Source organism: Saccostrea echinata, unplaced genomic scaffold, assembly GCF_033153115.1.
Source record: "Saccostrea echinata isolate AGI-Se365-2 ecotype Australia unplaced genomic scaffold, CSIRO_AGI_Sech_v1 ptg000030l, whole genome shotgun sequence".
NCBI lineage: Eukaryota > Metazoa > Mollusca > Bivalvia > Ostreida > Ostreidae > Saccostrea > Saccostrea echinata.
In genome coordinates, this window is record NW_026889779.1 from 33,450,610 (window position 1) to 33,476,215 (window position 25,606).

Consider the following 25,606-nt stretch of genomic DNA (forward strand, 5'->3'; position numbering starts at 1 on the left):
ATCTGGAACATTGGTATTTTTTATATTAGTTAATTATGTCCAATAGACAACAGAAGAATTACACCTGTATGTCCATTTGTCTATCTGCCCATCTGCCTGTCTGTCCACCTGTTTAGTTGTTTATTAGTCTGTCTTGATTCAGAAGGCCAGGATTATAAAAATACATTCAAGTTTTTTTTTTTTTTTTTAATTGAATACTTCACTCTCATTACACTAATGTTTTGTTTGATTTTTTTTAAACTTAAATTGAATGCTTTTAAAAATAGCCAAGATATGCTTTCTCTCAAGTTGAGGAACGTGGATCTGGAACATTGGTATTTTTTATATTAGTTATGTCCAATAGACAACAGAAGAATTACACCTGTATGTCCATCTGTCTACCTGCCCATCTGTCTGTCTGTCCACCTGTCTAGTTGTTTATTAGTCTGTCTTTCCACTATTCTGTCTGTCTGGTATTTGATAAGAATTCAGATACAGGTCTCCCTATTAGGGGATTCTAGCAATAACCTTAACAAACACTCACAGAAATGACAATTTTCCTTCATTGATCATGGATGGTTACATTTAATTTAACCTGTAAAGATTTTCACTGGACTGTAAATAAGTTTGTTTGTGGTGACTTGTCCATACCAGTGTTTGTTTACAGAAGCAAGGACACATTGATAAGAAATAACAAAAGATTGTATAAATGATAAAGATATAAAGGTATAGGTTCATATCTCGAGTATCCAGACCAGCTCATATCAGTGATAGGGACTTGTATCAGAAGAAACATGGAGAGTCATTCTCCGACAAGACAATGTTCCTTACACCTGACGAGACACAAGCCTGCGATGGACCACCATGATTTTCTCCGTCATCATCCTCAACTGATGAAAATATTATTCCTTTTCAGAAAGCAGAATAATATGGATGGGAGTTTGTATTGTGACAATCATATTCCAGCCATGCCTAAACCACCACTTACTACAGGAAAACCTCGCATCCCCTCCTCTCCAGATGATCATGAGGTCAGTTGCTCATATCATACTAAATTATTTCTGAAATCATTTCAGATACACATACAGTGTTGATACAATTGTATTTATATAGAATTTTTGCAAATTAAAGTGCGTTAGTCAGTGGTTCGACACCAAACTGTATGGGTATTCCAGCAAGCCTTTGTCAGTTCTTCAGAGGCCCATTGCTAAATCTATAATCCATTTTGGTTTGATTAGTATAGTGCTTGTATAGCAAAACCCTATTGTGTATACAGTTAAGGTTCATAGACCCTCGGATAAGAGAGATAACTTCCTTAACTGGGATAAATGACATTCCTTTATAAAATTGTTCAAAGGTAATTTCTGTTAAAATTTGCCCAGCAAGGTATGCTGGGTTTTAGATATAAATTAGATTTCTATGGATAATCATTATCATTAAGGCAGAATTTTATAGGAGTGAACAGGGGATGATGAACTGTACTAATCAGATAAAGAAGGAAATCAACTTATTCCAATTATAAACCAAGGAAAGTTATACACTTACTGACTACAGTTATGAGGTCATTCTTTAGCCTTGTACTGACCTTGTTGCTTTTGTTTACAGCTGGATACATTTGAGATGCTGATATGGCCTTGTATTGACCTGGATAAGGTGCTCTTTTTTTACAGCTGGATATATTTTCAAATGTTGATATGGCCCTGTATTGACCTCGATAAGGTGCTCTCTTTTTTTACAGCTGGATATATTTGAGATGCTGATATAGACTTGTATTGACCTTGTTCCTTTTGTTTACAGCTGGATACGTTTGAGATGCTGATTAATTACCAGGAGAGGAGTCGTATGGATGACCAGAGATGTGACATCACCTCCTTCATACCTAAGGTAAACATATGTCAACTAATCAGTGGTCAGGGGTCACTGACCAATCAGTGACTGACCATCAAAGATCATCCATCTGAATGTTTATTTAGTATGGACAAAAATAATCAAGACTAATTGGAAATCAGAGTTGAACAATAATACCCATATACATATATAGATCCATTCACAGACCCTTACTTAATAACAACCCATATTCTAATTGCAACTGTAGTTTTATCCAAATTAATGAAAAAAGATACTAATCGATCCATGGTATGTTATTGAAGTTGTGGACTAACATGCTTGTAAGAAATAGCCTTTAATTGCTTGCCCCGTTACAACTAAAAATACTTTGTTGACAGAAGATTGATGAAATCTTGTAGGGCGCTTCTGCTGAGTTTTATGAATATGTCCTGAATTTCCAAAGTCGTGGAAGACTGGAAGACCAGCGATGTGCAATGCCTGAAAACCCTAAGGTTGGGGGTTCAAATCTCCAATATAACCCTCTGTTGTTTGCTTGTACTTGTGTATTGCAGTAATTTTGCGGCATCTCTTTTTTGAATATCTATTCATATCTACTCTGTGCTTCCTCAGATTTAAAGTTTATTAAGCACAATTCAATAACCCATTGTTCCATATTGGCCTTCAGTTTTAGCATATATAGATATATATTTCCTCTTTGGGGCAAAGTTTTGTTTATTTTGCATTTTTTCATATATATATCAGCATAATATATTTGACCAAATAAATGGTAATTTTAAGATTTCTAATGATTATACAACCATATTATGAGTTTAATAAGTTATGCATGCTTTTAACTTTTCAGAAAGTTAAAAAAAGTAGCTAGGTCAATTTTATATAAAGTGTTTCAGCATGTTGTGTCGTAATATGTCAAATGTCCCACTCATGGTGTGGCTGCCTCACTCTGAGTGAAGAGGACGTTAACAGGATATTTGGTAGTCCGTGTGACACAAGTGTCAGCTAGTAGATCGTGAGAATTCTCAGAACAATGCCTCATTTAATGTTGTCATGAAGTTAACAATGTATAGAAGAATTTATCTTTTACAACGTGTATCTTGTATTTTCCCCATATGTTCATTTGTGACAGTCATATATGTGTTTTAATCATATTATGAACAAGGATAGAGAGTGTGTCTGATCCTTTAGGCTTGCAATTACTAAATTAGAAGCTTCCAAAGCTTTGATAATAAATATTAAAAAAAAAACTTGAAATTACATGAAGATAGATGTCCTTACTACTAAATTGACAAGGAGGTTTACCGATATGTGACCTATGTGTGTAAGCTAATAATGTAGCCCCCACTGACTGCAACTGACAATAGGACCCACCCACAGCCTCTGTAACTGACAGTGTGACCCAGTTCTAGTCTTAGTATCTGTAACTGGCAGTGTGACCTGAATCAAGACATACACTCTGTAGCTGACAGTAAGGCACAGTCTATTGACGTTATTTACAACTAGTACTGGTGAAGTTCAGTCCTCACCAGATATGGGTTTTCTGTGTCTTGAGAGATGCTGACACAGTTGAATTGACTCTGTAAAAGAGGATGTTGTTTACAGTTGAGTTCCCCATTCTTATGAATCTGTTGTTTACAGTTGAATTCACTGAACATAAGAATCTGTTGTTTACAGTTGATTTCACTGAACATAAGAATCTGTTGTTTACAGTTGAAATCACCACTTTGAATAAAAATCTGTTGTTTACAATTGAATTGACTGTGCATAAGAATCTGTTGTTTTCAGTTGAATTGACTGTGCATTAGAATCTGTTGTGTACAGTTAAATTGACTATACATTAGAATCTGTTCTTTACAGTTGAATTCACTGAACATAAGAATCTTGTTTACAGTAGAATTCAATGTTACATTAGAATCTGTTATTTAAAGTTGAATTGACTGTACATTAAAATCTGTTGTTTATAGTTGACCGTACATAAGAATGTTGTATACAGTTGAATTGACTGTACACAAGAATCTGTTGTTTACAGTTGACCATACATAAGAATCTGTTGTTTACAGTTGAATTGACTGTACATAAGAATCTGTTGTTTAAGTTGACCATACATAAGAATCTGTTGTTTACAGTTGAACTGACTGTACATAAGCATCTGTTGTTTGCAGTTGAATTGACTGTACATAAGAATCTGTTGTTTACATTGTAGGCTCCTCTGACCCCCACTCAAATAGAACAACGAAAAACCATGGAACAAATGGAGCAGGTATTTATATCAGTGACATTTAAATGGTAAACCAGTAGTGAACATAAAAATAACAAACTTAATATACATAACATAATTATCATTTATTATATCTTATCCTTCAACATATCTTTATTAAAAAAGAAAATTCTTGTGACATCATCTGTAACAGGAAGAGCCTTTTAGACTAAAATTTACAGAAAAGTCCACTAAGGTTATAACCTTGTCACAATCTTTCAGATTCTTAGGGACCCTGCACCATACCCCATGGTTTACCTCCCCTCAAATGTGGGATATTGGGAGGAGAGCTCAGATATCCTCCCCACAGAATCTCCTGACAATGTTCTCCAAGATTCCACAGACATCTATGAAGACCAGGGGGCCACAGCATACAGAAAGTACTTCATGGGTCAGGTGAGAGGTCAATGTCCGAATAAGGACATTGTTAAAAATATATGATTATAGTATTGATGTGAGTATTGTCAAGTTTGCTAAACTGACAATAAAAGGGAAATAACTCCTTACTCTAATTATCATTATTTAAAGAGCCATTGCAAGGTTGTTTTAGCATCATTTTATTAGCTCAGATCTTGACTTTTTTTACCACAGGAACATTTTGATTACTATGGACAGGATGCTATCCTGGGTCCTCTTGTCCTTTCCCTCAAGGAGGAGATCACAGAAAATGAGGAGGAAACCATACGGTGTGTCCTCAGGTATGTGTACTACTATACATTATGTGTCCTTAGGTATGTGCACTACTATACATTATGTGTCCTTAGGTATGTACTATACAATATAGTGTGTCCTCAGGTACTTATAATATATATATATATATATATATATACTTATACTTATACCGTATAATTGTGTATCCAGGTTGAAAAAAAAAATAAGAATTGATTTTATTCAGATTGAACAAAGTCTTGATATTAATGTGAGATTTTAACAAGTTTTTTAGTTTGAAACCCATAAAATGTATACCAGTTTTCACAATGTGTCTTTTCTCCACTACAGAACAAAGTCTTGCTCCCAGCACAAAGTCATTCCCTACGAACAGCTGGACAACATTCCAAATCCTGTCAAAGTTGCCAAGGTAACCAAAGGAAGATAACTCTTCATGTACTCAACTGCCCAGTCTTTTCTGGCTTATTCACTTCATTGTTTTTGATTTCAGTGTTTTTGGGAGGAGATAACATGTGAGAAGTTTGATCCAGTGTTAACAACAAAAGGCTCCAGCTTAATAGTCCAGTTTGATGAACATAATCTTACAAACTTGTACAAGTTTGGAATCATCTGCCAGAAATTTAGACAGGTATTACAAAATTCTAAAATTAGAAATTGTTTAAGCTTCATATACTAACTTCTCATATTTTTATATTGTGTTTGAGGTTTGATATTTGAAATTAAAATGAATTGATTGCAGACAAAAGAGGAACAGTTGTTTAGTAACAGGGATCACAGCAATAGTATGGAGGAGTTCCTGACTCTGATAGGAGACAGGGTTCCACTTAAAGCCTTCCAGGGGTGAGTATCTGATAGGGGACAGGGTTCCACTTAAAGCCTTCCAGGGATAAGTAGAGGGGGATCTAAAGACCAAATTTCAAAGCCAATTCTTTCCTAGAGAAAATGTACTCACTACAACTTTTAAAATAGAAATTGTTATTGCTGGCTTGTAATAAACTGGTTTTCCTTTCACAGGTACAGAGGGGGACTAGACACAGTCCATGGTCAAACTGGGGAGGATTCAGTGTATACCAACTATCAGGGGAGAGAAATCATGTTCCATGTGTCCACTCTCCTCCCCTACACAGATGGGGATCCACAGCAGGTAAATCATAATATGTATATAAATAATGACTGCTCCTGTACAGTACCCTTTCTTTGTCATGATACACTCAGTATGGTTCTAATATTCATGCATAGGAAATAAAAAAGGAAAGGTGACCTTATTGACTTCATATTTCTGAAACGAAACTATCTCCTTGTAAAAATAATGCTTAAGATATAATTTAAAAAAAACAGTGATGTAGGTTCTACAAATTTAACAAACTTTATTTTTTCACATAGCTACAGAGAAAGCGACACATAGGGAATGACATTGTAGCCATAGTTTTCCAGGAAGAAAATACTCCATTTGTGCCAAACATGATTGCCTCCCATTTCTTACATGCATTCATTGTTGTTCAGCCATTTACTGGAGAAGATGGAATAACCAGATACAAGGTACCACACTCCTCCCCCTTTCTCCATCATAAATCATATTAGTCTGGATTTGGTCTTTATTTCTTGTATTTCTGTTTGTGATTAGATAGTAAATTTGGCTATTTCTGTTGCTTAGGTTGCAGTGGCAGCTCGCAGTGATGTACCTAGGTTTGGTCCACCATTACCTAATCCTGCAATATTTGAAAAGGTCAGTCATGGCATGATCTCTCATAGAGAGTTTGTAATTAAAGTAAATTAGACAGATTTTAAAAGGTTTAATATGTGTACTTATATTGGTTATTATGAATTTTACTTGCAGGGGCCAGAGTTTCGAGATTTCATTCTCACTAAACTTATCAATGCAGAGACGGCTTGTTACAAGGCAGAACAGTTTGCAAAGCTGGAGGTAAAGTGAAATTAAGGTTCAGAATAATTTAATATTGAAAAATTGATATCCCCTAACTATATAAAGCTAAGAATTAAAGGTCTAGTCCTTTATAACTGGAAATAAGCACTGATAGAAATATAAGATAATGTAAATCTATGGTTTGCCTGTCATATTTTTGTCATTTCTTTTTAGGAGCGGACACGCACAGCTCTTTTAGAGGTTTTACTACAAGATCTGTCACGGAAAACTAATGAACTGTTTGGGACCAGCTCCCCTAGTGCTAATTCTACCAAAGAAAATCGCAACTTTATGGACAACATCAAGAGGGCGCTCAGTAAGAAGGAGTCAAGGTCATCAGAGTCCAGTGGCAGGAAGTCTAATGGGTCATCCTCACTGGCCCCCGTAGGGGAGGATGACAAGATATCTAGTGTAAGTATGCTATCTATGGTCAACAGCCATCTGTGATTTATAAGGAAGATATGTTTTTTTAAAAACTATTAGTAATGAGTACATGTGTACCTAATGGTGATTCTCAGCTGTATAGAAATGTTGAATTCCTTTTGTTGTTATATCCAAAAGTATGCATTGAAGTAGTTGTGATATCAGCTCTGAACATAATTAGTCTTTGACATTGATGACAACTTTTGTTATTATTTCATTCTAATTTTTACAGCCAAAGAAATCGCCGAGCTCCATTAAGAAGAGTGGTCGCCATAGTCTGGAAAGGCGATTTGCTGAGAAGAATCAGTAAGTCATTACAAAAGTGTCTATTTCTATCCTTCCTCAGAATTATACAAATAATAAAGTCATATTCAGTATACTCTTAGTAATCAATCAAAAAAAACATGCTTTATATATATAATTAAAAGTATGCAAGCTCCTTAAAAAAATAGTAATAGATTTTTGCATGCCCTGTTGAATCGTGTATGTGAGTAGCCTCCCTTGATTTTTGCATGGATTGTCTACCCCTGTTTCAGATTTCAGCGCTTTGACAGTCACAGTACTCAGTCTTCGTACAAAACGTGTAGTGTACCCAACAGTCCACAGTCAAGTCCTAGTTCTACAGCGTCCGCTCCAAGGTACTGCCCGGGGGAGGGGACTTACAGAGATTAAATGTTTATATAAAAATATCAAGAGATTGCAATGTAATTCTGATTTTTTTCTAAATGAAGTTTTTAAAAAATTACTTGCTTTAAATATTTTAAAATTCATTTTTGTTTAAGAAGGATAATAAATGACCAGTCCCCACTCTCTCCATTGTTGTAGTGATCCTGTAGTACATTAGTTATAAGTTACGTATTAACCACTCAGCTTGGAAGGTTAAAGATGAATCCCTTCTGTCAGAGTTCCTCAATGATATGACATTTTCTTGATGCATGTTGTTTTTGCATGGCACTAAATATCTCATAACACCTCATGTTTATAATGATATTGACCCTGTGCTTGTGTTGGGTTGAGATGTAAGAAATATCTACTCTATATTCCTGAAAAATTTCACATCAAATTAGGGTAGATAGTCATTAATTGGCAAAGAAATTATTGATAGAGGAACTGTAGGAATATTTATGACACATGATATTAAGATACTATGTTATCTGATGCACTGTACAGTTGAATAGTTAATGACGGTTGTTTAACATTTCAGGATGACTGGCTTCCAACAGTTGTCTCCCTCTAACTCAGAGAGTTCCTTTAACAGTATTGAGGATTTCCCTAATGGACAGAACAGCCAGCAGAACCATGAAGACTCGGACACAGGCATGGTCAGTAGAAGGCAGAATGTCTTTCTATTAAATTTTGGATGTTCATACAAGAAAATTTGTCTTTATTGTTGGAGTCTAAAGAAATCAATGGCAAGGGCCATTACTGTGCTTAGAGCTACATTATTATTTATATTTGTGGTTCTATTTATAGGAGAGTATGTCCTCGGCAGGTACCCCATGTAACACTCACATGAAGACCTCAGTGTCTAATAGTCTCAGTGAGGATAGCTGTGGTTGTGTATTCATACCTCTGGAAGGTGAAGGTAAGGACACATGTACTGACAGTGTCTTAATGACAGCTGTCAGGAAAATTTAGGCTGTTATTGATGCTTGTGGGCCATTTTAAGTTTTTTTTGTATGAATAATTTCAGGTTTTGAAAACTTGAACAGACATACAGAACACCTCACTGCTGAAATTCAGAAACTCAAAAAGGAAAAGAAGGTAAAAACAAAAATTGTTTAAGGAATTAATTTCACGGGTTGTAATTTTCATGTTTTTCTCTCTTCCGACATGATTAGGTTTGATGAATTCGCAAAATTGGTGCAAAATAGAAAAAAATATTAATTTCAAACCACCTACATGTGATTTTTCCCTGAATCATGATAGTTAATACTACTTGACTGTTGTGTTTAGATGAAACAGCTTAATTTGGCTATTCAAACAGCTACTTGACAATAAGTGCAGGTCATTATCTGCAAATTTGAATTTTAAGAGAACTTTGTCATTTTAAGAATTGAATGATAAGTATAACTCATAATTGCTGAATGACTATGTAATATATACATATACCTACTGGTAGCCTGGGGCCTATTTTACAAAAGAACTTATGACTAAGACCAAAAACGAGAGCTGATTGTAAAAACCTTACTAAATTCATGTGCCTGTAAATGATTCTGTTAAAAATTGCCTGTATAAATATATTGTTTTGAATTGTTTTTAAAAAGAATAAAACCATGATTTTCAAATTCAAGTAAATAAGAAAGTTATTCCTGAAATTACCTTTTGGTCTTAGTCATAAGTTCTTTTGTAAAACAGGGCCCTGAACACATATCCCCCCTCTCCAAGAAAAAAAGACAACAATTTTATTTAAAAAATTATTCACTCTTTATTGAATTCATGGATTTGTTTAACACCATGAATATTAGGAATATTCAACCATGAGTTAATTTCCCCCTATACAGTAGCAAATTTTTCAGTCAAATGAGATTTATAAAAACTTTGTATGGGTAATAATTAACTTACATGAATTGCAACAAGAATTTTTTGTTCTCTAGGCAAGTCAGAGGGAGATCCAGAACCTCAAAGACCGAGAATCTCAGATGATGGTGGAGCTCCGTACTGCTCAGCATGAACTCCAGAAACTCCGGCTTAATGTGATTGCAGGGGTCAGTCATTTTGAGGCCACTGTTTGATCCTCCCTCTGCTCTATTCTAGAATTAATTTGATGCTTCACCTCAACACAGGTCAAGGATATTTACAATACTGGTCTGTCTGCAGGAAATTAGGGCATAATGTGTGCACAATGAGGTTAAAATGCTTTCTGTGCAAAATACCTTACCAAGGAGTGTGTTTTCCTTAACAGTAATGGTCAGGTGAGGGGATGTGATTGTATCCCAATTTAGCTACACAGATAATGCTTCCATTGTTGTGTATAGATGAACCCTGTCCCAGACCAGATACATGACACAAACTGACATTTAGGGCTGCTTCATTACAACTACACTGAATGTGGTCATCTCTTCAGACCATAAGATAATGAGATGTGATTGTCTGAGATAACTCGATCACATAATCATCTGAAACACTTCCATGAGATTGAGATGTTGTGTTCTTCTAGTCAAATCTCTGATGATTATTTTGTTCAATGCTCTTATCATGTTATACCAGCACTGACTTTGATTGGTCAAATTGTTGATGCTTTGTTCTGTTGATATCTGACAATCAAAATAATATGATGTCATCTGACTGTTTATGATGTCTTCTGACTGTTAATGATGTCATCTGACTGTTAATGATGTCATCTGACTGTTTATCCAGTCGGGATTTCAGTGCTTTCTCCTTTATAGAAGCTGCCAGCTTGTTGCTGAGTGAATGGTTGTTTTATCAGAGATTGGTTTCTGATATTAATACAAATACATTTTATGTGTTCAATTAACCAAGAAAAACTAGATTCCCAGAATTTATTTCACAATGAATTATTTTTTTCTGTATTGAAAGTCCCAAAATTAATTAAAAAAAAGAGTATAAACTAAGAGAAGAGAAATTCTTTGAACTAAAGTTTCTTGAAGAAATTCAAATTTGTGTTCTTTTGAGTATGATACTAATTCAATGGACACTTGCGAATTCATTGTTGAATAAGAAATATTATGAACAAGTTAATGTCTTGTGTGTAAAAGTTAAGGATCAAATTTTAGAATTGAAAAATTGTGATATGTGTGTGCTTTGGTGAGAACCAGTACTTTTTGTGAACCAGTAGTACATGTATGTATGAACAAGAAATGTGCGAACAAGATGTGTGTGTAAGCCTGTGATAAACAAATTTTAGAAGTGAGTTGTTTATATGTGAGTTTGGTTACTTGTGGTTTGTTTTATGCGAGATGTTTGTATGTGACTTGATTATATGTGAGTTGTTTTCTTATCAAGAATATCTGGTGCTACTTGCTCTGTTAAGTTTGTGCAATATTTTGTATATAAGATTCTATATTTAAGGACAAACATGTGTTCATTGATCCAGATTCCACAATACAAGCTCTGGTAAATAAATTATGTCAACTCTTTCTTATCTTTTGTTGTTTGAAAAGAAAGCTTTATTTTGCTGTGTGTCATTTGGAGAGTTTAGAAAAATGATTTACAGTTTAACTCATCTCCAGAAGTAAACATTTCATTTATTGAGTCAGTGTTGAGGGGATATTCAACGTGTGGAATTTATTTCACCAGTGGGACAGGAATTTAAAAAAAAAATATTTTTATGAGTGCAAAGCCTGAGTGAAAATGACAAGAAATCCTGTCTCACAAGCAAAATGAATTCAATATCCAACTACAAACTATTGGATTTTCCTTTTTATTACATTTTATTTGATTTTCCTCCACCTCTGTAATACAATGTGTCGTAGATTTTATCATCATAGTTAAGCAGTTCTGCCTCTGTAACACATAGTGTCTTTGATTATAAAGTCATAGTTGAGCAGTCCTAGCTGAGATCTCATAGCTAAGCGATTGTGGATTTAAAATTGTAAATGTGGATATTAACACCAATCTGGCAGTGCAAGTCTGTGTCTGGATGGTTTATTTACTCTCGACACTCTTTATGAAGGGAATGAAAATCTCGAGTTATGCTGCACTTCTGATATTTCAAGTGAAAAATATAACTTCACTGTGAACAATGTCACTTTCAAAAATATCATATTTATTCAATGGATAAATGTAATGAAATCATATATTTTTGTTGACTTAGGGGAGGTCCAGACTACAAAAGTAATCCAGGTAAATTCGCCTGATAGGTGAATGTGAGGAAGCTTACATCACATCCACACTGGGTTAAGTTAATCAACAAGCATTCTCAATCCATAATCAATGGACATCATTATTCCACAAGAACATCAACTGGTAAAGCTAATTTTTACCCTGGTGTAACAGGAAAGGAGAAAAATGTGACAGACTAGACCTTGATTCGAATCTGGCCCTCCTGAATCTCCAGTCACATGCTCTAGCTACCAACTGAGCTATCTGACAACCAACAATTTAAAACATTAAAATTCAAACAATTAGGCCTATGTCAGAAAACAATTGAGCATTAAAAACATCTAAATTGCTTGGCATGGCTTTTGTTCATTAAACCTATCTGCCCACTGCTATTGGAGACCCAGAAGTTCACACTATTTCAATATTCCTGTCTTTACAAAAACCTTATATTTTCATTTCATTTCTCCAATGGCCTGTACAAAATCATTAGGATCTTTAAAGCTGATGCAGTCATAGACCTTTGTTTTGTTGGTTTTCTTAATTGTATGGCACAACTTTGTACTTTAAGAATGAAGGGTACCTAGTACTTAAAACAAGAGCTAGTACCTCATCTATCACTTCATTTCCTAAATCTCCCCAAAATATCCTAAAGTCATCTTTATCCCATTCTTCTAGTGACCAATCTTTCAAACCCATTGAGTGGAGATTGTTTCCCTTGAAGTGGTTTAACTCATAGTACTAGTGCTTTCACCATACCAAGCCATCTTTTTTAAATGGAGGGAACTTGATGTTCCATATACAGCTCTCTGGGAAGTTTGATATGCCCTAATCTCAGTTCTATGAAGTTGTCTACCTAAAATATTATGTAAAAGAAAGGAGAAAATGTATGAGCTGGGAATGGAACCTGAAACCCATGCCTCTACAATCTGAGCAGCCCGATATCCAGGGCCCAAACCAATGCATGCCATGCCCTGGAAGTGATGGGTGAAAGACCTTCAATGGAAGGACCTGGATATCTCAATCTGTAGAGTGCCTTTATAGTGATGCAGGGATTCCCGGTCCAGCCATATATTTTCTCCTTTCCTGTTACATAATTTTGTGCTGTGACTAGGATGTGAGGTGTGAAAAACCTGCCAGGGAAGAACCTGGTTTGGTGTCTTTGGGGGTGAAGACCTTTACGGATCCGAGGGAGGAATGTGGTGGTCAGATGATTTCGATAAGTGGCCAGATAGTTCAGTTGGTAGAGCATCTGACTAGTAAATCAGGAGGTTCGGGTTCGAATCCTGGGTCTGGTCCATCACATTTTTCTCCTTTCCTATTATATTTGCATCTGATAAATTAGTGACAGGAACAGAGGAAAGTAGGACTGGAAATCTAATCCGGGACCCCTGACTGTGCTTCGAAACTCTGCTGACTGTGTTTCCTCTAAAATATAATGACTGTGTGTCCTCTGAAAACTACAGACTGTGTTTTCCCTAAAATCCATTGCCTGCGTTTCCTGAATATGTTTCCTCTAAAATTCACCAAATGTGCTTTTTCTAAAATCCACTGTATTTCCTCTAAAATCCACTGACTGTATTTCCTCTAAAATCCACTGACTGTATTTCCTCTAAAATCCACCGCCCGTGTTTCCTCTAAAATCCACTGACTTTGCTTTCTTAAATTTCCACTGAATGTGTTTCATCTAAAATCTACTGACTGTGTTGCTTATAAAATATAGTGACTGTGTTTCCTCTGAAAACCACTGACTGTGTTTTCCCTAATATCCATTTGCAAAATTATTTTGTTAAAAAACATTCTGATTGTACACACAAGTACACTGAAGTTGGCATTAAAAAGATGCTTGAGTTTCTGATTGACAATATCTATGTGGTTTTTGGAGACCAGGTCTTCCAACAATCTATTGGAATTCCCATGGGTAACAATTGCGCCCCGTTGTTAGCAGACCCTTTTTTGTATTCATATGAAGCAGAATTTGTCCAAAATCTTGTACGTGAAAAGAAGAAAACACTTGCTGTGGCCTTCAACTCGACATTTAGATATATCGACGACGTATTGTCAATTAACAATGGCTATTTTCATTCTTATGTCGATACGATATATCCTGGTGAGCTTGAGATAAAAGATACAACAGAGTCTGACATATCTGTTTCATATTTGGATATTTTACTTGAAAAAGACGTTAATGGTAATCTAACAACCAAGCTTTATGATAAACGTGATGATTTTAACTTTTCAATCGTCAACTTCCCTTACTTATGCAGCAATGTACCTTCATCACCTGCATACGGGGTATATATATCTCTCAGTTGATTCTATGCGCAAGAGCATGCTCTGAGTATGTATAATTTCTAAAACGAGGTAAATTATTGACAAATAAGTTGATGAAACAAGAATATCAGCTGTATCGTTTAAAGTCATCATTTCGTAAGTTCTATGGTCGATACAATGACCTTGTCAGCAAATACAATTTATCATTGAGTCAAATGCTGACTGACGTTTTTCATACTAATTGTTAGGCCATTATTTACACACTGAATTGTCGACGGATTTTTCTGTTATTTCCCGATCATGACAAGGAGCACACGGCGGGTGTGACCGGTCAGCAGGGGATGCTCACTCCTCCATGGCACCTGATCCCACCTCTGATGTTTGGAGGTCCGTGTTTGCTCTGCTCCTATTTTGTATTGTATAATGGACTTTTGAGCTTGAATACTGTTCGTTATCTCCATATATTTCATCCACTAACTGTGTTTCATCTAAAATCTCCTGACTCTATTTCCTTTAACATCAACTGACTGTGTTTCCTCTAAAATCTACTGTCTGTTCTTCCTCCAAAATCCACTGACTGTGTTTCCTATAAATTCCATTGACTATGTTTTCCCTAAAATCTACTGAATGAGCTTCCTCTAAAACCTACTGCCTGTGTTACCACTAAAATGCACGGACTTTCCTTCCTTAAAATCCACTGAATATGTTTCATCTAAAAACACTGATTGTGTTTCATCTAAAAAAAAAAACATTAAATGCATAAAATCCACTCACTGTATTTCCTCTAAAATATAATGACTGTGTTTCCTTTGAAACTACAGACTGTGTTTTCCCTAAAATCAACTGGCTGTGTTTCATCGAAACTCCACTGACTGTGTTTCCTCTAAAATCAACTGACTGTGTTTCTCTCTAAAATCTACTTTCTGTTCTTCCTCTAAAATTCACTGACTGTGTTTCCTATAAATTCCATTGACTATATTTTCCCTAAAATCCACAGAATGAGCTTCCTTTAAAACCTACTGCCTGTGTTTCCTCTAAAATGCACGGACTTTCCTTCCTTAAAATCCACTGGATGTGTTTCATCTAAAACACTGAATGTGTTTCATCTAAAAAAAAAACACCAAATGTGTTTCATCTAAAATCCACTGACTGTGTTTCCTTTGAAACTACAGACTGTGTTTTCCCTAAAATCAACTGACTGTGTTTCATCTTAACTCCACTGACTGTGTTTCCTCTTAAATCAACCGACTGTGTTTCCTCAAAAATCTACTGACTGTTGTTCCTCTGAAATCCACTGACTGTGATTCCTCTAAATTCCAATTACTATTTTTTCTCTAAAGTCCAATGACAGTGTTTCCTCTAAAATCCATTGACTGTGTTTCCTTTAAAATATAGTGACCGTGTTTCCTCTAAAATTCACTGACTGTATTTCCTCTAAAATCCACTGACTGTATTTCCTCTAAAATCCACTGCCCGTGTTTCCTCTAAAATCAACTGACTTTGCTTTCTTAAATTTCTATTGAATGTGTTTCATCTAAAATCTCCTGACTGTGTTGCCTATACAATATAGTGACTGTGTTTCCTCTGAAAACCACTGACTGTGTTTTCCCTAATATCCACTAACTGTGTTTCATCTAAAATCCACTGACTCTATTTCCTTAAACATCAACTGACTGTGTTTCCTCTAAAATCTACTGTCTGTTCTTTCTCTAAAATCCACTGACTGTGTTTCCTATAAATTCCATTGACTATATTTTTCCTAAAATCTACTGAATGAGCTTCCTCTAAAACCTACTGCCTGTGTTTCCTCTAAAATGCACGGACTTTCCTTCCTTAAAATCCACTGAATATGTTTCATCTAAAAACACTGATTGTGTTTCATCTAAAAAAACATTAAATGCATAAAATCCACTCACTGTGTTTCCTCTAAAATATAATGACTGTGTTTCCTTTGAAACTACAGACTGTGTTTTCCCTAAAATCAACTGGCTGTGTTTCATCGAAACTCCACTGACTGCGTTTCCTCTAAAATCAACTGACTGTGTTTCCTCTAAAATCTACTTTCTGTTCTTCCTCTAAAATTCACTGACTGTGTTTCCTATAAATTCCATTGACTATATTTTCCCTAAAATCCACAGAATGAGCTTCCTTTAAAACCTACTGCCTGTGTTTCCTCTAAAATGCACGGACTTTCCTTCCTTAAAATCCACTGAATGTGTTTCATCTAAAACACTGAATGTGTTTCGTCTAAAACATTGAATGTGATTCGTCTAAAAAAAAAAAACACCGAATGTGTTTCATTTAAAATCCACTGACTGTGTTTCCTCTTAAATCAACCGACTGTGTTTCCTCAAAAATCTACTGACTGTTGTTCCTCTGAAATCCACTGACTGTGATTCCTCTAAATTCCAATTACTATTTTTTCTCTAAAGTCCAATGACAGTGTTTCCTCTAAAATCCATTGACTGTGTTTCCTTTAAAATATAGTGACCGTGTTTCCTCTAAAATTCACTGACTGTATTTCCTCTAAAATCCACTGACTGTATTTCCTCTAAAATCCACTGCCCGTGTTTCCTCTAAAATCCACTGACTTTGCTTTCTTAAATTTCTATTGAATGTGTTTCATCTAAAATCTCCTGACTGTGTTGCCTATACAATATAGTGACCGTGTTTCCTCTAAAATTCACTGACTGTATTTCCTCTAAAATCCACTGACTGTATTTCCTCTAAAATCCACTGCCCGTGTTTCCTCTAAAATCCACTGACTTTGCTTTCTTAAATTTCTATTGAATGTGTTTCATCTAAAATCTCCTGACTGTGTTGCCTATACAATATAGTGACTGTGTTTCCTCTGAAAACCACTGACTGTGTTTTCCCTAATATCCACTAACTGTGTTTCATCTAAAATCCACTGACTCTATTTCCTTAAACATCAACTGACAGTGTTTCCTCTAAAATCTACTGTCTGTTCTTCCTCTAAAATCCACTGACTGTGTTTCCTATAAATTCCATTGACTATATTTTTCCTAAAATCTACTGAATGAGCTTCCTCTAAAACCTACTGCCTGTGTTTCCTCTAAAATGCACGGACTTTCCTTCCTTAAAATCCACTGAATATGTTTCATCTAAAAACACTGATTGTGTTTCATCTAAAAAACATTAATGCATAAAATCCACTCACTGTGTTTCCTCTAAAATATAATGACTGTGTTTCCTTTGAAACTACAGACTGTGTTTTCCCTAAAATCAACTGGCTGTGTTTCATCGAAACTCCACTGACTGCGTTTCCTCTAAAATCAACTGACTGTGTTTCCTCTAAAATCTACTTTCTGTTCTTCCTCTAAAATCCACTGACTGTGTTTCCTATAAATTCCATTGACTATATTTTCCTTAAAATCCACAGAATGAGCTTCCTCTAAAACCTACTGCCTGTGTTTCCTCTAAAATGCACGGACTTTCCTTCCTTAAAATCCACTGAATGTGTTTCATCTAAAACACTGAATGTGTTTCGTCTAAAACACTGAATGTGATTCGTCTAAAAAAAAAAACACCAAATGTGTTTCATCTAAAATCCACTGACTGTGTTTCCTCTTAAATCAACCGACTGTGTTTCCTCAAAAATCTACTGACTGTTGTTCCTCTGAAATCCACTGACTGTGATTCCTCTAAATTCCAATTACTATGTTTTCTCTAAAGTCCAATGACAGTGTTTCCTCTAAAATCCATTGACTGTGTTTCCTTTAAAATATAGTGACCGTGTTTCCTCTAAAATCCAATGACTATGTTTTCTCTAAAATCCACTGCCTGTGTTTCCTCTAAAACTCCACTGACTGAACTGCCTTAAAATCCACTGAATGTGTTTCATCTAAAATCCACTGAATGTGCTTTTTCTCAAATCCACTGTGCTTCATCTAAAATCCACTGACTGTGTTTCCTCTAAAATCCACTGACCGTGTTTCTTTTAAAACACACTGACTGTGTTTTCTTTAAAATCAACTGACTCTGTTTCCTCTTAAATCCACTGACTGTGTTTTCCCTTAAATCCACTGACCGCATTTCCTCTAAAATCCACTGACTGTTTCCTCTAAAATCCACTGACTGTGTTTCCTCTGAAGTCCACTGAATGTGTTTCCTCTAAAATCCACTGACTGTGTTTTCCTTTAAATCCACTGTCTGTGTTTTCTTTAAAATCCACTGAATGAGTTTCATCTAAAATCCACTGAATGTGTTTCATGAAATATATGGAGATAACGAACAGTATTCAAGCTCCAAAGTCTATTAAACAATACAAAATAGGAGCAGAGCAAACACGGACCTCCAAACATCAGAGGTGGGATCTGGAGTGAGGAGTGAGCATCCCTTGCATCCCTTGCCGACAAATCAGTGTGTAAATAATGGAACAATTAATATGAAAAACGTCAGTCAGCATTTGACTCAATGATAAATTGTATTTGCTGACAATGTCATTGTATCGACCAAAGAACTTAAGAAATGATGACTTTAAACGAGACAGCTGATATTCTTGTTTCATCAACTTGTTTGTCAATAACTTCCTCGTTTTAGAAATTGTACATACTTAGAGCATGCTCTTGCGTATCGAATCAACTGAGAGATATATATACCCCGTATGCAGGTGATGAAGGTATATTGCTGCATACGTAATGGAAGTTGACGATTGAAAAGTTAAAGGCATCACGTTTATCATAAAGCTTGGTTGTTAGATTACCATTAACGTCTTTTTCAAGTAAAATATCCAAATATGAAACAGATGTGTCAGACTCTGTTGTATCTTTTATCTCAAGCTCACCAGGATATATCGTGTCGACATAAGAATTGAAATAACCATTGTTAATTGACAATACGTCGTCGATATATCTAAATGTCGAGTTGAAGGCCACAGCAAGTGTTGTCTTCTTTTCACGTACAAGATTTTGGACAAATTCTGCTTCATATGAATACAAAAAAGGTCAGCTAATAACGGGACGCAATTGGTACCCATGGGAATTCCAATAGATTGTTGGAAGACCTGGTCTCCAAAAACCACATAGATATTGTCAATCAAAAACTCAGGCATCTTTTTAATGTCAACTTCAGAGTACTTGTGTGTACAATCAGAATGTTTTTTAACAAAATAATTTTGAAAATGACCAATGACAAGGTAAGTATATTTACGAGTTCCATTTTTATTGAAAAAACAGCTGTCAATTATATCAAAAAGCCTGCACTTTTATTTATCGTGGGGAATGTTTGTGTATAAAGTAGAAAATCATAAGTTTTTAAGCTGTTGATTTTGGTAAAATCTTGTGATTTCAAATTTTCCAAAAGTTCCTTGGAATTTTTAAGTATCCACATCTGATTTATACCACTTCTCGAATATATTGCTGCACAGTACTCTTGAAGTTTCTCCTTCACCACTGTTAATATCTTAGTGAGCAGTAAAGAAAGAGGCTTGGTTGAACATTTACTGGAACCCGCTATGTATCTTTGTTTGTAAGGATTTTTTTGAAGTTTCGGAATCCAATATAAATATGGTAATTCAAATTCATTTTGATTGTTTGGAATATTAAAAAATATTCAAAACTGACTTATGATTTTAAAGAATTTCTTCCTTAGAAAGGGAACTACGAGTATAAGTTGGATTACCACTTGTAGAATTAAATCCAAGTTCATCTAAAATACATGTAATATAATGAGCCTTACAAACAAAGACAATGTTGTTACCTGCTATGTCAGCAGGGACCAGTACGTACTGATCATGTAATCTATCAAAAAAATTTTCACTTCTTGATTATTGAATACAGAAGTTCATATAGATGGTTCTCATATTGCCCCTCAATCTTTTAATGCGTGATTTTAACATACATCTGATACATTTAATCCATTCTGAGAAAGTGTCAAGGTCTTCTTTTTCATGTCTGGCCCATCGCCTGGCGTAGTCCTCTACAGAATCCAAACCGGTAATATTTATGAAATTCCGACGCCAGTTGAAGGATCGGGGTTCCCTAAATTTAGGACCTTTTAAAATTAGTGATCTAAGGTCCTCATTATTAACTATATTTACGTCACCAGTAATAACGTGTCCAGAGGACTACAGTTATAGGGAGAAGAAGAACATAAATACGATGGAGGATTATGTTTCAGATATTCGATATCCAGGCCCTGTAAAGTTTTCTTGTAATTAAAAAGTTTGGAAGCAATAGTCGATGTATATTTGTAGGAAATACAAGGTGTAGTCTTTAACTTGAAATATGGGTGAATACAAGACTGGACCTTTTTGTGACTAAGAATATTACTTATATTAACCGCGTCAATCCCTTTGTTGGCATATTGAATTTTAAGGAAAAAACGTATTGTTTTAGCTGCATTTCTTCAGTAAAACGCGGGGGTTTAAAAAGCCTATGATTTGCAATATCCATAATCACAGATCCGAGCCTATATTCTGGTGTCGAGGAATCAAAAAATGGACTTTCCTTGACCTTTTCAAGAAGAGTATTGAAAAGTTTCAAAGGGACAGAGTAAAGTTTGGTGCTAATATGATGTAGACCTAACTGTTGATTTACGTATGGTAGAAATGAATCAAAAGAGACATCGTCTATTAAAGGTTTATTGTAAGACCGATGCCCATGACTAGTCTTACGACTCTGTGTATGGTTAAAAAGTCCCATCACATTTACATTGTTACACTGTGGACTGGAAAGATTTCCAACACTATCGACATTGTCATTACATCCATAGGGAAAGGCTGTCCCTAGCTTTCTAATCCAAAATTCTTCTCGTTGTCTACGGAAAGGTGTATTCAGTGATGGACTCGGCTGTTTGTGTGGTGGTAAATCTTTTCTAGAATTCTAACTTTCATTGACAAAATAGAATGATCAGGTAAATTAAAATATTTGTATAAAAGTTGCTGACCCCCATTATTTATCTGAAATCTATGACCTGATTCATCTGAAATCCACTGCCTGTGTTTCCTTTAAAATATAGGATCGACTGTGTTTCCTCTGAAATCCACTGTGTTTTCCCTGAAATCCACTGCCTGAGTTTCCTCTGAAATCCGCTGACTGTATTTCCTCTAAAGTTTCCTCTAAAATCCACTAACTGTGTTACCTCTAAAATCCAGTAAGTGTGTTTCCTCTATGATCCATTGATTGCGTTTCTTCCAGAATCCACAGGCACTACTTCCTCTAATTGAAATGTGTGCAAAAAGTTGTTCAGTTTTGAATACCAATAATTCACAATGCCTATGTTTGCAGCCTATAATGAACCTAATCAAAGGAGTAGTGATACATACATATCTTGATGTAGATGATCTTATACATTTTTAAAGCTAACTTAAACAATTGATGATTTTGAAAATATTGAAACAAATAGATCGCTTTGATGAGTCAATCTGAAATTAAGTAGTGTAAATTTACATCCACTGAATATTTTTTCTTTTATTTCAAAATTGCTTCCCTTAATCAGTCCATTAAACCTTAACTAGTTAGAACTGGTTTTAAAGCCCCTCTGAAAGATATCTTAAACAGTGTGCTCTTCTATCAATGAAACAGTCCATGGTGTACAGATCAATACTAGTAATTAATTCAAAGTACTTGTACTACCTTCTTTGTACGATTATTTATTCAGACATATAAATAATAAAATGTCTGTTAATGTGGGGTTGCAACCATTGCGAAAAAAATTACATAACCAACATATGCGTGTTTTTTTCTGCAATGGTTGCAAACATCAGTTCCTGCATTAACAAAGAAAGCACTTTATTGTTTACCTAAATAACTATTAAATTTCGATCTTGGTCGAAGTTTAAGGATATTTAATTTACTTGGAATGGAGCACATTTTCAGTCTCTCCACGACCAAGTACTAGTAAGACAAAAGTGGAGAAAGGGCCAATCAACCACTGTAGGGTAGGGTATTTTATAAACACCCCATTTGTTCTCCTCTTGGAATGTTAAGAGGCAAAGTACACGCTTGCCTGACTTCACTCTTCTCTGTATGAAGATAGGATGCCCTGTGAAGTTCCTCTATCTACATGGGCCAACGGTTTCTCCCTCTGCACAGAGAGCAAAGAATCACATACTGCGCAAAGAATCATATACTGATAAAAGTTTTTAACCTGTTAGGATCTCGTTCAAAAAATTAAATGTTTCACTCCTGACATAAATGGGTATGCACAGATACACGAATCTCATTAATGTTGCTTGTGATGCAGATAACCTCTTTAACTTTTAAATGATATATCAGTTATTGTTTTACACTTTTACAATTCCTTTTTGACTTTATCAAAATACAGATTTTTTAATTTTTTTTTTTTGGGGGGGGGGGGGGGGCAACATTGCATTTTTATTTGTTGCACTTCTCACGTGGTATTTTTTAGCATCAGCCATGACCGTAACTTGAACAAACAAAAGTTACTACAGTCTAGTTTTAACAATTTTCACAAATGTTAGATGTGTTGCACTCCTGAAAAGTATCATTTTTGAGCATAACTTTTTTTGTGACTGAAGATATCAATTAGATATGTGGCAGTTATTTAGAAGATATCAATTAGATATATGGCATTTATTTAGACATATCAATTAGATATATGACAGTTATTTAGACGATATCAATTAGATACATGACAGTTATTTAGACAATATCAAGAGGCATATGCTGAGTCAAAGAAATTTATTCACATCTCCTGACTATTTTTAGAGTAGTTTGATAAATATATGCCCGGTCATTATGATTTGAAATCCCCCAAATCCTTAATAGAACATGTTTAACTTGTTACAATGATCTTCTTCCTGTATTTGTCTCCCTTGTCTCTTTGAAAGCTTTTTATTTAATAATAATAATGATAATAATAATCTTAACTCTCAACTTAACTCTAAAGGTTTCACAGATACTAACATAGATATTACTATTATCTATGCTATAGATAGTACTTGAAAACTTCATACTGTATCTCGTGACTGTAGGTAAATCAATGAAAAAAAATGGCTTCAAGCATCGCATCACAACTGTAAGTATAAACGATTCATAAAAGTTCAATTAATAGCATAGTTTTTATTATCTTTTCAACCATTCAATTTAATTTAATCACGTCACTTTTCACAAAGATAATTCTCCTTTGTTATAGTCCAACAGTGTCAGAGTCTGTGTTTGTGGGACTGTGTCGTTCATTGGGGACTTCTCAACAGGTGGCCATGAGGAGAGATCTGGCGGATATCACTGAGGAGGTGGGGAATCGAGTCAGAACAAGTGGTATGAACCATGTAATGGTGAGCGGAAGTTATAGAGAAGGATTCAGATTACCAGGATCAGATAGGGACACCATGTTTTGGCCGACTGACCACCTTGTATTTTGGAACGTATCACAGTTTCAATTCTACAACATACACAGAAAGACTTTAATTCTCTGTGATTGTTCTGAAAGTCCACCAGGGTTCGCTTTACTTCAGTTACTGACGCCAAAACTTCCAATTATTTTATCATGCATCACAATGAAAGGTAAACCTTTTATATCTAGTTCTAAATACCGACAATTTATGTGTTCCACAATATTTCCTAAATCCACAATTCATGGACCATGTGGCAGCGGATCTATAGGAAATTTAGAATATGATGAAGCCCACTGTTTTGCCTGTGATTTTTGGCCTCCGTCTGCCTCCTCATGGATAGACAGATGTCACTCATGGCCCAAGCCTAATATCATTGATGATATAGTGCAAAATGGATGTCACTTTGTAGCAATAGGACACAAATTAGGAAATCAAGAAGACAACGAATGGAGAATTTCATTCTCTCTCGCAGAACAAAAACTTGTGTGTGCAATGAACCATTGCCAATTTATAATTTATGGTTTGCTTAAATTGTTCTTAAAGGAAGTCATTAACAATGGATTAAGTGATGAAGGTAAATTACTATGTTCCTATCACATGAAGACAACAGTTTTCTGGGTGATTCAACAAAATACAATACCTCACTGGTGTCCACAAAATTTCCTGGAATGTTTCTGGATCTGCTTGAAACTCATTCTAAAATTTGTGTATGAGGGAGTCTGTCCTAACTTTTTCATTCCTCAAAACAACATGTTCCTGAGTAAGGTCTATGGAAAAGCACAAAGAAATTTATTTATTAGACTGTATAGATTGTATGAGGAAGGCTTAGAGTGTCTGCTACACAGTTTCTCCATCAGTTCTCATATTGTAAATGCCCTCGATAGCCCCACACTCTTAATTAGTACAGATAAACACACTCTCATATCGGAAATGGAATTTGATGTTGAAATTTTTAGGGAGTTATATCATAGGGGGGCATCATATCCACATGATCTACACAGCTGTATGATGCACCTTCATGTTATTGAAAAGCTGATAGCCTCTCCTCTCAAACAGTATCAAGTTGTAATGTTACAAAAACTTACATCAACCATTCTTCAAAGAACTGCTTATATATTACATAACATGTACATTACCACAGGTGTAAACAAAGGCATTTACATTATTGACAAAATGTCCTGTCATATGTTGAAATTATCAGCCAAGTATGGTTGTATATCTGATATGTCATACATAGCCATGTATTATTACAAGACGTTTAGATATACGAAAGCATTATCTGTTACAGAGAATATAAAGGCAAAGTTAGCACAACCATACGTGATGTATAATTTTACAGGAGATGCAAACTTGTACACTGAGGCTGTAGGGGGACAGTCCTGGTCTACAAAGATGAGGCAAGCCGTGGCATGGGAAGTTGGACTTGAGAATTTTAGCTGCTATATCAATGAATTAATACCAGAACATATAAGTGGCCTACGAAACATGGAACCGTTGTTAATAATTCCACCATCCATACTGGTGCACATGTTAGAGGTATTGTGCTACAGAAATACCAACAAAAAAAGAGGACAAAAAGCCCTGAAGGACCTAGTTCACTATATTCAGAGACAGCCTCTATGTTTACAATGCGGGGACATATCCTGGCAGATTCTGGGAATCTGTCAACAGGTGACAGGGAATTTCCAGGCTGCTCTTTATTCATACCAACGTTCACTCTACCAGATGCCATATAACAAAATACAAACTGCCACAATTATCAGAATTATAATAGCAATCTATAGACTCTTTAATGCCTTTTAGTTACAAGGAGTCACAAGAATTAATCGCAAGTAAAAGCGCCAGAATTAACTGATTTTTTGGAGGAGGATATGCAGCGTAACTAGTCGTGGTTTGGTAACTTTGTTCGTGCGGTTACAGGAAACATTAACTCTAAATACTGAGGAGAATGCCTGAACTCTGAATTTGTTTTCCATTGTTAATTTTTCTGTGTGAAGATTGTAAATTATCAAAAAATTATCATTTATCTTATAAGGTAATCAAAAAATATTGATTTTCGTTGTAAATTATGAAATATAAAATGATAATATTTGCGAGGGTGGATTTTGGCCTTATGTTCGAGTTAAATCTATAA

The 25,606-nt window shown here is 35.2% G+C and overlaps 2 protein-coding genes across 13 annotated transcripts in view; both read left to right on the top strand.

The window, feature by feature from the left end:
• Positions 1 to 11,194, top strand: part of LOC133197738 (rap1 GTPase-activating protein 1-like) — a 58,863-nt gene extending 47,669 nt beyond the window's left edge. For 8 of the 12 annotated variants that reach the window (XM_061333920.1, XM_061333923.1, XM_061333925.1 and 5 more), the window contains 20 exons: positions 896 to 1,010; positions 1,777 to 1,863; positions 2,226 to 2,318; positions 4,025 to 4,081; positions 4,301 to 4,474; positions 4,670 to 4,776; positions 5,078 to 5,156; positions 5,238 to 5,375; positions 5,487 to 5,587; positions 5,762 to 5,891; positions 6,131 to 6,286; positions 6,402 to 6,473; positions 6,585 to 6,671; positions 6,846 to 7,082; positions 7,327 to 7,400; positions 7,631 to 7,732; positions 8,299 to 8,416; positions 8,568 to 8,679; positions 8,788 to 8,858; positions 9,692 to 11,194. In XM_061333920.1, coding sequence (XP_061189904.1) covers positions 896 to 1,010; positions 1,777 to 1,863; positions 2,226 to 2,318; positions 4,025 to 4,081; positions 4,301 to 4,474; positions 4,670 to 4,776; positions 5,078 to 5,156; positions 5,238 to 5,375; positions 5,487 to 5,587; positions 5,762 to 5,891; positions 6,131 to 6,286; positions 6,402 to 6,473; positions 6,585 to 6,671; positions 6,846 to 7,082; positions 7,327 to 7,400; positions 7,631 to 7,732; positions 8,299 to 8,416; positions 8,568 to 8,679; positions 8,788 to 8,858; positions 9,692 to 9,829 — 2,248 coding nt within the window. In that variant the 3' untranslated portion in view covers positions 9,830 to 11,194. The remainder of the gene's footprint in view (positions 1 to 895; positions 1,011 to 1,776; positions 1,864 to 2,225; positions 2,319 to 4,024; positions 4,082 to 4,300; positions 4,475 to 4,669; positions 4,777 to 5,077; positions 5,157 to 5,237; positions 5,376 to 5,486; positions 5,588 to 5,761; positions 5,892 to 6,130; positions 6,287 to 6,401; positions 6,474 to 6,584; positions 6,672 to 6,845; positions 7,083 to 7,326; positions 7,401 to 7,630; positions 7,733 to 8,298; positions 8,417 to 8,567; positions 8,680 to 8,787; positions 8,859 to 9,691) is intronic. The other 4 variants (XM_061333924.1, XM_061333931.1, XM_061333922.1 and 1 more) reach the window with 3 other exon arrangements.
• Positions 11,195 to 23,322: 12,128 nt separating this feature from the next.
• On the top strand, positions 23,323 to 25,275 carry LOC133197057 (uncharacterized). The gene has a single exon (XM_061332897.1). It carries the CDS (start codon positions 23,338 to 23,340, stop codon positions 25,273 to 25,275), a length of 1,938 nt encoding a protein of 645 aa, XP_061188881.1. The 5' UTR covers positions 23,323 to 23,337.
• The last annotated feature ends 331 nt before the right edge of the window (positions 25,276 to 25,606 follow it).